The sequence below is a fragment of the Convolutriloba macropyga genome, chromosome 8 (assembly GCF_964194025.1).
Source record: "Convolutriloba macropyga chromosome 8, txConMacr16.3, whole genome shotgun sequence".
Lineage (NCBI taxonomy): Eukaryota > Metazoa > Xenacoelomorpha > Acoela > Convolutidae > Convolutriloba > Convolutriloba macropyga.
Window position 1 is genome coordinate 56,455,619 of NC_134475.1, and position 12,445 is coordinate 56,468,063.

General features: G+C 37.5%; 1 protein-coding gene across 3 annotated transcripts in view; it reads left to right on the top strand.

Moving 5' to 3' along the window:
• The window catches only part of LOC142344848 (arf-GAP with GTPase, ANK repeat and PH domain-containing protein 1-like), an 89,265-nt gene extending 77,643 nt beyond the window's left edge, over window positions 1-11,622 (top strand). For 2 of the 3 annotated variants that reach the window (XM_075396866.1, XM_075396868.1), the window contains 6 exons: window positions 258-328; window positions 738-957; window positions 5,166-5,195; window positions 5,935-6,678; window positions 7,037-7,167; window positions 10,174-11,622. In XM_075396866.1, the coding sequence (XP_075252981.1) occupies window positions 258-328; window positions 738-957; window positions 5,166-5,195; window positions 5,935-6,678; window positions 7,037-7,167; window positions 10,174-10,275 (1,298 nt within the window). In that variant the 3' untranslated portion in view covers window positions 10,276-11,622. The remainder of the gene's footprint in view (window positions 1-257; window positions 329-737; window positions 958-5,165; window positions 5,196-5,934; window positions 6,679-7,036; window positions 7,168-10,173) is intronic. The other variant, XM_075396867.1, reaches the window with a different exon arrangement.
• The last annotated feature ends 823 nt before the right edge of the window (window positions 11,623-12,445 follow it).

Consider the following 12,445-nt stretch of genomic DNA (forward strand, 5'->3'; position numbering starts at 1 on the left):
TACTAACAGTTAGGACTTACAGTGGTAACTGGTCATATTTCACTGGAGGGAAGACGACAGTTTTCATGAGGCTCTTTGAACTGCTGAGCTGGTTTAAGGTTCTGTTAGGTAGTAAAAAGCCGATTTAAAATGAAATTGCGGGTAGTATCTGTATCAGTACTCTAATTCGGACACGTCTGATGAAAAAAGTTGCAAATTTTAGCGCTTAGTTCGTTTATCTGAATTTTGTATGCCCTGCATCTTGTGGTTTGTTTTAGACTCGGATGACCTTGAGTTCATGATAATCAAGATGGACAAGAAGTGGCAATTCGAAGCTAACTCCATTGAGGTATGCGAACTAGGTTTCAATTCTCTCCTGTTACAACATGTAAACAGTGAAGCTTCTCAAGAATTTCCTTAGTAGCTGTTAACCAACTCCTCGTGTTGTGCAAGTAGAGTCTATTCTATTGTTACAGTAATGGATCAAGACAAACTGTTTATTCAAACCGACAATTTATATGCCTCAATGTTTAGTATGGCCTGATAAGCGCCAATATCAGTTAACCATTATTAACGTAGAATAAATCAGGAACCGGCAGTTAAGTTTTATGAAAAAGGGCTGTGTACTTACATTGGGCTGAGTCCTTTGTTGTAAAAAATGTCATTTAGTACATCAGAGGACCCTCCTTGGTACAGATATACTACGCTATGAGCTACTCAGTTCTCAGTATTATTATTAGTCATGGTTCCAATATTAGGATCGGGACGAGTGGATCTCAGCTATCCAGCAGCAGATTGAGACCAGTCTCCTAAGTTACTCCTCTGGCCTGAGTAGGAACATGGGTGGAGACTCCTCATCTGTCACTCCGGGTAGTCACCACTCCGCAGGAGGCGGATCTCTTGACCACCTCATGATGGCAGTGTCTCAAGGTGGTCCAAATGGTATCAACTTCCACTTGAACCAGACTTCTGTCATCGGTGAGTTTTCAGGTGTTTCGATATTTGTTGCAGAACTGTTAACCAGGTTGCACAACTTATAGAATAACTGACAATTGTGTGATTTAGTTTTGGGAATAAATAAATAAAAATTTTAGTTTAGTCGCTCCAGAACCGAGTCGGATCCAATTTTTAATAGCCGCCGTCAGCCTCTCAACGGCTATTATTTAGGCGCTCTCCTTTTTTACAGTTCCAACATTTTGAATTGTATTGGGACGCTGTCTTTTTTTAATATGTGTTCACACATTTTCATGATTTTTGAAGTCAAATTGGAGTAGTGATTTTGTTCACGCCGAAACAGGAAGTGGAGCGAAAAATCGAGTGGTTTTGCGGCGTGAATTTTTTTCGCTCTTATCAAGTAGAGTGAGAAAACGGTGTTTGAACAAAAATTCGCTTTATAGCTAGTGGTTTATTGTTCACATGCGGCAATTTCACTTCGATTTTTACTGTTTTTTTTTCAATTTTTTGTCGGATTTTTTCTATATGGTTTTTCCAATCCATTCATAGTTCATTCTAGGCCTAGTTTTTCGTTTGATTCAAGTTTCGCTCTCTTGTTAACGGTTTTTTGTTCACATGCGGCATTTTGACATTGATTTTCAGTTTTTTTAAAAATTTTTTGATCTTATTTTTTTCGAAATGGTTTTCCCAATTCTTTCGTGCGTTCTATATTTAGTTGTTTGTTTAATCAATGAAAATTCTTTGAACTGTTCGTCAGGACTTGTCCTGCTATGTTTTTTACTTCGTATAACAGATTTTTGTTTCGTCTTACCGTGACGTCATTTCTGATTTTAGGTCATTGTTTCGTCTTACCGTGATGTCATTTCTGCTTTTAGGTTAATTGCGTGACTTAACTCTCACTAAAAAAATTGATTTCTGAACTCACTTATGGAACTTCAATTTTTATGAACATTTACTATTAAAGATCAATAGTGTGCATGTAAGCGGTGCCAAACATTTATGCCCTAATTCTCAAGTATTAGCCTTGAGTTTTTGATTTCGAATATAAATTTTGAGAAAGCTGTTTTAGGGCTTTTTCTTTATAGACCGTATGTGTCATAAAATTGACAGTACGTATCTAACCCAAAAAATCTAGTGGTCTACTAAAGGACTTTTTGTCAATCTGCCCATCTTGTTTCTTTAGTTGTTTCAATTCATGGAAGGCCACATGCGTCTATCGCGGCTATTTTCCGGCAATCTGCCGGCTATGTTTGTAGTCCTGTCTTAATGCAAAATTTTTAGCATGAAATGCTGAGCAGGTCTTAGAACTCCACCACAAATGAAACCTTCTGCTGCTTTTATCCTCTACTCTCTCACAATCCTAAGCTAGCCTCAATAAGGCAAGGCTAGCTTCTACCAATGCCAACTGCTCTCTAATCGACTGAGAGCAATTGGCCCGACGTTTGGTGGTTATGTTTAATTGCTCTCAAATGAAGTTCGTAGCAATTTTAAAACGGTATAAACAGCTCAGCGGGCATCAATTTTCATTGAAGGCTCTTAGCTTCGTTTAGTAGTCCTTCAAGTACATAGAGTGGTGAAGCTACTGGGAGGGCCGTACTTCAATGTTAAAATCTCATGTTTAGGCGTTTTTGAGCCCAAAAGTTTGCAATTTTTTGCATTTTTCGTCATTTTTCGAATTTTTTGTTAGACTAGTCCAAAAATTTTGTAAAATTTTCCTAAAGGCCTTTTGCAAGACGTAATTACGTATTAGGACCATGAAATTTTATCTAGGGTTTGATAACAGGGCACTGAATAGTTTTGGCCATGGAATGGTTTTCAACATTTTTTATACTACAAATTTTTGCAATTTTTTTTTTATAAAACTTGCAAATTCGATAAAACATGCATAGTTTCTAGTGTTAATGGGAAGTGTGTTTCAAGATTATAATTTTAAGAATCTTAGCGATTTTTATAAAATTGCACTTTTTAGTTGCTCAAAATTTACGTATTTTTTCCTCAGTGGCCAGGAGGCCTCCCATTGGGTTTGCTAGTATGTTACTGGATAGTTTCTAGTCGCAATGAAATTTTCAGTTTTTTAGTTCAGTGCTTTAGCATTTTTTTAAAACCTGCAATTAATCAAGTTTGAAATTTTCCTACACCAGGGGACCAGGAACTTCCTCCAGGGTTCGATATTAAGTTATTGCATAGTTGCTAGAGGTAGTGGAATGGTTATCATTATTTAAATAACACAAGTTTTATCATTTTTTGATAGCAATTTTTTCAAATTTTTTGAAATTTTTTTGTCATTTCGTAGGTTTTTCAACGTCCACGAAATCTCCTGTAGGTTTTGATAATAGTTTACTGCATAGTTTCTAGTGTAATGAGGAATTTGTTTTGAGATTTTAGTCTGCAGAAATTTAGCGATTTTTAAAAGTTGCCCTTTTTTGCTTCTGAAAATCTAAGCGTCCTTTCCTCAGTGGCCAGGGAACTTCTTATAGGGTTTAGTAGCATGTTGCTGCTTTGTTTCTAGTGGCAATGAAATTTTCAATTTAAAAAGTCGCAAATTTTAGCGGGTTTTTAAAAATAAAACTTGCAATTTTTTAAGTTTTTTTTTCGAAAATGCTTGCATTTTTCGAGATTTTTTTTGCTCCAGGGGGCAGAAACCTCCTCCAGGTTTTGATGATAATTAATGCATAGCTCCTAGAGTTAATGAAATGTTTATGAATTTTTTAACTCTAGTTTTAGCAATTTTTTGATAAATGTTCAAAGTTTATGGATCCTTATGGGCCCGTGAAACCATTTTTGATTTCAAATAGGGATACTCGATAGTCCCTGGAGACAATGAAATGGTTCTGAAGATATTAATATCAGGAATTCAAGCAAGATTTTGTCCAAATTTTTGATTGTTCTTAAATTTTTTTGAATATTGTCTTTTTCTGAGTTTAACGATCTTTACTGGCCAACGAAAATTTTTTGTCTTGCAGATGGGTTACATGACAGAGCTCCAAAGCCAGAAAAGGGTTTTGAACATTTTTTTCCAGCGAAAATTTGAAACTTTCTTTAATTTTGCTTTTCTCAGTTTTTTTGAAACGTTTGTCATATTTCTCGAGTTTATCTACCGTTAGTGGCAAATTAATCTCCTTCAAGGCTTTTGCGTAATTCAATGATTATATTGATTATTGTCATACATAGCCTCAGGTTAAAAGCTTCAAGAGTTTTAGCAATGTGTTCTTTGTTTAGTTTGATTTGCTCCTCTAGTTTCTCAACTTTTGAGATTTTGTCTTTTTTGGCTGGGATTGCTCAATTGATCTGCTGGTCAGGTACATTAGGTCTGTTTTTCATTCAATTCTTTTGATTGTATTTCAAGACTTGTACTGCTTTCTTTTTTTAATTCGTCGTCTCCATCGATGATTCTTGCGACCAGTGACTTTTTCAATTTCAGTCACTACTGCTTTGCAGTGAAAATGTGTGCGTGGCGTCATTTGTTGTGCTTTTAGGTCACCTGCGCGACTTAACTCACTCAAAAAATGACATCTGAATTCACTTAATAATTAACATAATTGACATCTGAACTCACAATTAAGCTTTAATTTTCATGAACCTTTACTAGTTAGAGATCAGTAGTGTTCATCTAAATAGTGCCAAACCTCTTTGACGTATTTCTTGAGTATTAGATTCTTGAGTTTTTGATTTCGAATATTATTTTGAAAAAGCTCTTAAGGCTTTTTCCTTATAGAGCTTACGTGTCTCATAAAAATGACAGTCCGAATCTAACCCAAAAAGTCTAGTGGTCTGTTAAAGGACTGGTGGTCATTATGTCTATCTTATTTCTTTAGTTGTTTCAATTCCACGGAAGGCCACAAGCGTCTATCGCGGCTATTTTCCGACGGCTGTTTTATGCGATTTCGAAGATAGGGAGGTTCCTATAGTTTGACCTCTCTCCTCCTACATAGCTCTACCACTCCCCCTACACGTCACCCATCCCACTCCGTCCGATATACATCATTCCACCCGTAGCCCTGCCTGCTCACCCACCCGCGCTCCTTCAAGTCAGCTACTTTTTGGTGACTCCTACGGCAGGCTGAACTTGTGTGCGTGGCGCCATTCAGTACTGTATCGATCGCATGAGAAATTTTTTGAGCATACATGATTTAGGGTTTAGGTCCGATGGACGTATCATAAATATACCCTTAGTTCTTTGAAATTTTGGAACAATAAAACGTCTTCATGGTTTTTTTGTTATGCTTTTCTAGCAACAATGTTAGCTGTTCCAGCAGCTTTTGGTTAGTTTCTCTCACTACTAGAAATTGGTGTCTATCTGTGTCTTAGCATTATGCTTTGTCTGACCAATTTCTGAATTATCATTTATGTTGGCTTACGACAGGTAACGCATGTAAATTACACCGCAATCTTTTAATCTCTTATTCTGGTTTTGTGCAATCTATCTATCCATCTTTGCAGTGTTCGGTTTCATGGTGTTACTGATGTCCCATATGAATTTGTTCTGTGTGGCCCTATTGGCTTTGACTCTAACTAAATTTGATCTCACTCTGAATGATTACTCAGTAAAATTTTTGGCGGCACTGCTTTTGAAATTGTTGGCAGCACACTTGTTAAGGGTTCACAAACATAAAATTAACAGCGACAATTCATTGTAGAGTTAGAATTTTAAAGTTCTCGACAGTTTGCGAGCTTTACAGCAGCAAATACTTGTACTGTTTCTAAAAGTAACAAGAAAAGAAAAAGGCCAACTGTAGTCATGCCAGCACGTTGCAACAATCAGATGAGCTCTTTAAAAACTAAAATTTTTCTGAAGAATTTAGATGGCTAAATCGTCAATCATTTAAAATGCTTAATTAAGCAAAGTAACATACGAGATAAGGTTTATGCGCAGTTCGTTGATTTGATTTGATTAATAAAATTTAAGATTTTAAAATCTACTAAGGCCGATTGATGCGGTAATAAAATAACTAAATTTAGAGCGAGGTTTAAGAATTTGTTTCAGTTGAAATATTTTTTCAGTACCGCGGAATAACACAAATTATATCCAGTCTCAACAGTTCCAAAACTCAGGTCCTGCGGGCACACGTGGTGGCTATCCTCCTGGCACTCAAGGTGTGAACGGATTGGGAGACCACGCACCCTTCATACTTCCGTCTCTGAACCTGAATGATGCACACAAACAAGCCATTCTGAATCTACCTGGAAACAACAGGTGTGCTGACTGTGATGAACAGGACCCTAGATGGGCAAGTGTGACGTACGGAATCCTGGTGTGCATTAAATGCAGTGGAGTTCACAGAAACCTCGGAACCCATGTGTCCAGAATCAAGTCATTAGATCTGGATAACTGGACTAGCGGTGCTTACAACGTCATGATATCAGTCGGGAATCTAGTTGCCAACCAAGTATTCGAAGGTCGTCTCTTTGGATCACCCTCGGATTCCATGTCCGGATTCAAAAAGTGCCATCGATCGTGTTCGGACGAGGAACGCAAGAGTTACATTCAGTTCAAGTATATCGATCGCAAGTTCCTCTCACCACTACCATTGTCTGTTACAAGCAGTAACGCCAACAGCAGAGCTGCATCTCCACAGCCCCTGGCAGTGCAACTGATCGCTGCTGTGCAGAGATGCGACGTCCCATTGGTGCTACTTCTCCTAAGTCACTGCAATTCTCCCACCTCCCACGCCAACTCCGTGACCTCTCCCTCCCCCTGCCCTGCAAGACGGGGAAGCGTCGTGGGCGTCAATTTGCCTGTTTCTAGTAAGTGAGAACAAATATTTGCTCCCAAAGTGTTCTTTCTATGTTCCACGTTCTATGACTATCGTAAATTTTCATTTGGCGAAGCATGTCGACGTGGAAACCAAAACAGAAAACCGAAGTGTTCGGAAAAAGGCGAAAGGTCCAAAATTTACAATATTTCATTCACGTTATGTGGTGAAATCTACAATTTTGTGGATTAAATATATAATTGGGATGTATTTTGTAGGCTTTGAGGGTTTAATCATCCAATTATTTAGCCACATTGTATATTTTAAATGTTGATTGTCGCTCGATAGTAATAAGTTCTGCGGTAGATGATTCATAAAACATACTTTAACGTGTCATTCTTTTACTTCAGATGTTGCTGGACAGATGATGTATTCGGGTAATGAAGTGAACCAGCATGATCCCACAGATCCCGCCCAGAAGACAGCACTCCATGTCAGCTGCGAGTCCAATCAACCTGCTATCTCTGCTCTACTTCTTGCAGTAAGTCCATTGCTAGCTTCTACTTTCATAAGACATGGCCGCGGCCTATAACCCATTCGCTCAAAAATAGAGTTGAAGGCGATTAAATTATCCATTTGTCTATAACGAATAAAACCATTTAAGGGCATTACGCTAGCGTAAGTGAGTGTTATTTTGGTAATATATTAAGATACCAGAATTGGAGCCAGCTTTAAAAATGGCTACATTTACCGCAAAATTTGACTCCAGTAAAATATTACACTGGGTACTCCAATTATTTTGTCATCCTTTGAGAAAAGCACTTTAAGAATGATTCAAAGAAGATAGTAGTGGTTATCGAGAAGATTTTGCTAAAATTATCTTTAAACTTCGTTAAGCTATTAGGCAGGGCTGATATTTAAATGTTAACTAGGCCTGGAAATTGCCATGATTTTCTTCAAAACTTTTCAATTTCACTACAAACATCAGAACTCAAAGTTTTGTTATTATTCCAGCTAGAAGCTTATTCAGTTATTTCGACGCTTTTTATTCAACTTTTGTTAAATCTGATAGGGGATGAGATATTAGACGAAAAATCGATTAGGTGAACGCAATTTTTGTAGCCATTAGGCAGAAATCACGAACTAGTTTTTTGGGAGTTAGGCGAAAGCCATTTAAAAGACTTAAAGGCGGTGCTTCAAAATCCACTGGATATTATAAAGTTTTCAAGTGTCCCTATCAGTCGTCTTTAATTGCCAAAGAGTTGTTAAAAGTACATACGAAATGTATCATTTTTTTTAATGTTTTGGATTTTACTCTTCTCAGTGTCATCAGGGCCAATGATTTTGATTTTTAAAAAGGAACAAGGAAAGAATGGTGAATATTTAAAATTACGTTTCAATAGCTTCAATTGACACTTGAGAAACTACTGGTAGGAAATGCCCACCGAATTGAAGGAGTTAAGGTAAACTACATCGTAAAAATGCTAAAAAATGGAAAACAATTTTTGATTGCTAGGAAGACAATTGAATTGTTATATTGACTTGACTACATTGGTGTTTTACTTGGCATTCGCCTAATTTGCACAGAACTTAGGCTCAGAAATTTTGCCAATTGCTGCAAAATTTCCTTTCGCCTAATTGTTTTTTAGTTTTGTTTGCGTGCACAGCAGTTATATTCAGCTGCTTTTGACATAGAGAAGTATAAAGCGATGTCATTCTGCTTTTTAGTTGCTCTTGAACGAAGTTTGAAGCAATTATTGTAAACGTGCTGGTTTCTGCAAAATTTTTGCTTTATGATATAACTTTTCAATTAACTTTTGCGCCCTTGAATTTCTCTCTCATTCTCAAGTTTAGCAGCTGAACTCAAGTGGCGGCAGTTCACTACTAAAAGTTAAATGGAAAGTGCGCTGGATTTGGTGTCATTTTTTCACTTTAAATTGGTGTAATAATGGTATATAATAACCTCTAATGATGTCCTTTGAAGCCCCCTTAGCGATTTTAGTCCCCCGCGACTGAATCAGGCTGCAATAATTTAGAGATCCCACTAGTTGTTAGAGAGCAATTGTTCGACCTTAGTCGGTTATGTTTTAATGACATTAAAATTTACGGCCTCAATGATTACTGGACACAATGCGTGTCGTTCCGACTTTGGCTGGTAATATTTTTTTGTCATGCCAAAGCTGACAACCATCATTAATATCCCATTGGCTAGTGAAAGTGCAAATCAGAACTGAATCAGTCCAAATACATTTCGTTTTCTTTTGTAAATAGTCTTGACAATCTACACTGGTTGTATAGTTGAGCAAAATCTACTGTATGTTCACAATCTTCACTAGATGGGATTCGAATTTCTGCATGCGGAAATGTTTAACATATGGTTGGCGCATTATGTAACCAAGCAGATAAGCGTGGTTCATGGAAATAACCTGCAAGCTGCCTTTGGTATAAAAGAGAAGTTGCATATAAAAACTTAAAATGCTCTTGAGATACGCTATTTAAGAACTAAAATTGTTCTTAATTGCTCTTAACCGAAGTTTGAAGAAGTTATTGTAAACGTGTGTCTTTTTAGTGCTAAATTTTAATTTGTGACAGTATTCTTTAGAACATTCGTTTGATTTCAATTCTCTAGTGAAATTTCACGCTTTGTTTTTTTGAAGTGTTTCAAGTGATTTGAATTGCGCGCATTCATAAATTTAGTCTGTCGCTAAAATAAAACCAGTTGTGAGGGATGAACAAGCGCGTATAGCGTAGTGGTTGATGTCCAACGAGACTGATCCAAGAGGTCGCAGGTTCGAACCCTCCTTTGTCAAAAGTTTTTGCACCATAAAAGTTTTTAATTGCTCTCAAACGAAGTTTGTAGCAATTATATTAGTCCTGTCGGTCTTTTTTTATGCGATTTTTCGCTTGACCAATTTTTCGTCTGACGATTTTGACTTTTCGTCCTCAAAAACGGGATAAATAGGTAGCGCCCAGCGGGCATTAAGTGCTCTTAGAGCCTTTCAGCTCTGTTTCAGCTCAAACTGTTTTGGAGACTTATACTTATATTTATGGTGTGAAGGGCGGTTCTTAGAGGTTGACACCCCCCCCCCCCCCCTTGTTGACACCCCCCCCCCCACCCCCACTATTGCCTCCACCCCCCACCGCGCTGTTGCCCCCCGACCCAGTGTTGCACCCTCCATCATCCCCGGTGCACCCCCCCCCCCCCCTCCCCGTGGCTAGCTACTGACGAAGCCAACCGCTCGCCGGTCGTTTGAGAGCAATTCGCCCGACGTTAGTCGGTTATGTTTCTAGCTTATGCCTCCTAATTTGTTTGCCTCGCCAGTCGACCGAGAGCAATTCGTCCGAAGTTGTGTGAAAATAATCCGCCTCGTTTGTACAATTTTTATAATACCCCACTTTTCCTGTATGGCTACGGTTAGGAGGCTCTGGGTTTCAATATTAAGGAGAGAAGGGATTTTTAAATCTAATGAGTTGTGTTTTTAGTTCGCATCTGGTTAGTCTTTAAAGCGGTTGAATTACACTGATCGAGATTTGTGCTGTTTTTCAGTTCGGAGCTGAGAGCAGGATGCGAGACTATGAAGGACGAACTGCTCTTGACTACTGCAAAATGTTTGGAGCCAAAGTGTGCGAGGAGCTGCTATCAAATTAGTCACCTATCCCTCATTCGCCAATCCTCATCTTAACTCGCACTATCCATCAAACTCACCCTGGCTGTATGATATCTTAGAATTAGAATTAGCACGAAAAGGAGGATATTGCGGCTGAAACAGTCATTTACGCTCGATTCGCAGCTATAGTGATTTATGAGAGACGTGAAAATAAACTAGTCGGCTAAACACAAACAACTCGTCCAAGTATTTGACCCATTTCAACACTCGCCATCAAAATATGACAAATGAAGAGCTTTTAGCGTTTCTTCCCCTGCTATAAACGGGCATTTGAGATACGATAATTGGATTTATCCAACAGAAGTTAATCACTAGCCTGAAATCTGTTCAAACTACAATCAACCGATCTAAAGGCAATATTTTAGGAAGAACTCTTATTTTGTGTATTGTGGAGTGCCTCCTATTTCCTATTTTTTGTGCCGTCCATTCCATAATAATGCTGTTGTTCTTTTTACGTAAAACAAGGAGATTAGTAGTGAATATGTGCAAGTTTATTCCATTTAAAGTTCACCAAGTGGAAATGAGTTCTTCGAATTTCTAGTAGGATCAGTTGGGAAATCGTTGATATAATCTTTTGTGACGTCATTTGTGATCTTTGAATGATACACCCCATAAAGACAATTTAAAGCCTACAACAGCCAGGCAGTAGTGTTAGTTTCTTTTATTTTTGTTGACAAATCTTACAAATTTAACTAATTTAATACACACCCTTCTTTGATGCGCCGCTGTGAATTAATGACATCGTCATGGAATCCAATTAGTATCCTGCAGTTTTTCAAATTTATTAACAAATAGATTGCGCCTATATTTCAAAATTGCTGTCGAAAACCAAAAGTTTTGACCGCGAAACATTAAAATGCCCTCTTCTGAACAGGCCCTTAGTATGTGATAAGATTATGGAAATTGTGTATCGTGAAAATAATTGATTCGTGACATTTTTTTTCAAATTATTGATCTTGATTGCGACATGACAACCAACCACAGCCATCATTAATCAGCCTGATGTATGTTTAATTGATCGTGAACAATTCGCCCAGCACCAGTAATGAAAAATGATGTTTAATTTATATATGACGAATTTGTACATACTAGAATACGTTTATTCTTCATAGCTTTGCATCAGTTTTGTAACAACCTATCGTCACTTATTTAATGCCTGTTACCTCCTTTCAATCTCAAATCGTATGTTGGTGCATTTGAGCACGATATCCATCTTAATAGTAGTGAATGTTCGAGCTACGAGAGAAGGGAATTTTCCAAGTAATAGTTTGTCATTCATTTGCTGTCCAACAATTCCGAGGCTCTTAATGAATTATTTTCCATTTTCAGTTTTCTCTTGACTCATTAAGTCAGGAAAAGGTATACTATTAAGATTCAGCCTTGCAGGAGTATGCAGAAGGCATTTGTAAACATTCGATGTACTTGTGGGGTCACGTCCATGTAGTATATGACCTCTATAATAGATAGTTCTTCTGCAGATAAAAATTCCTCTCTGAGTTCAGAAATATTTCAACGATTATTACGAGACGAATGTTTAAGTTTTTAAGTGAATGAAGTGTGCAGTGGCAGAAGTTGAAATGCCAGAAGAGAAATTGACTTCCCTGAAATTTTTAGGGCAATTTCAAATTTGCAAGTTCCGGATTTTAAGCATGATTAGGAGACTGCAAAAGTCACGTCTAAATTCTGGCTCAACTGTTTGAACCGCTACGCTCTTCTGGATAAATACCAGAACTTCAAGCAGAATGACATGCTATACTTCAAAAGGTAAAATGAAAAAATGCCACAAACGTAGGGTAAGACGATACTCCACAATTTTTTCAGCTTCAGGATTCTTCAGTGTAATCAATTCTTGCAAGTTTGGCTATGTAATTTTGCAAAAGTTCAACTGAGAACAACAAATGCTATTTGCGTGGAGTTCCAACAAAGATTGGTAATGTTCGCACATAAATGTAAAATCGAAATTGTAAGAGTAAAATGTAACATTATCACTGATGACTATCCGGAGCTGTTTCTCTGAACATAGTTTTCTACTATTTGATGAGGTTTTCCATTAAGTCGTGAACATTCGATGCATTATTTTATGCTTTGAAAATCTATTAAATATTCTTTTTGCAAAAAAATAGATCGCCTATTTGTCGTTTAGTCAAATTT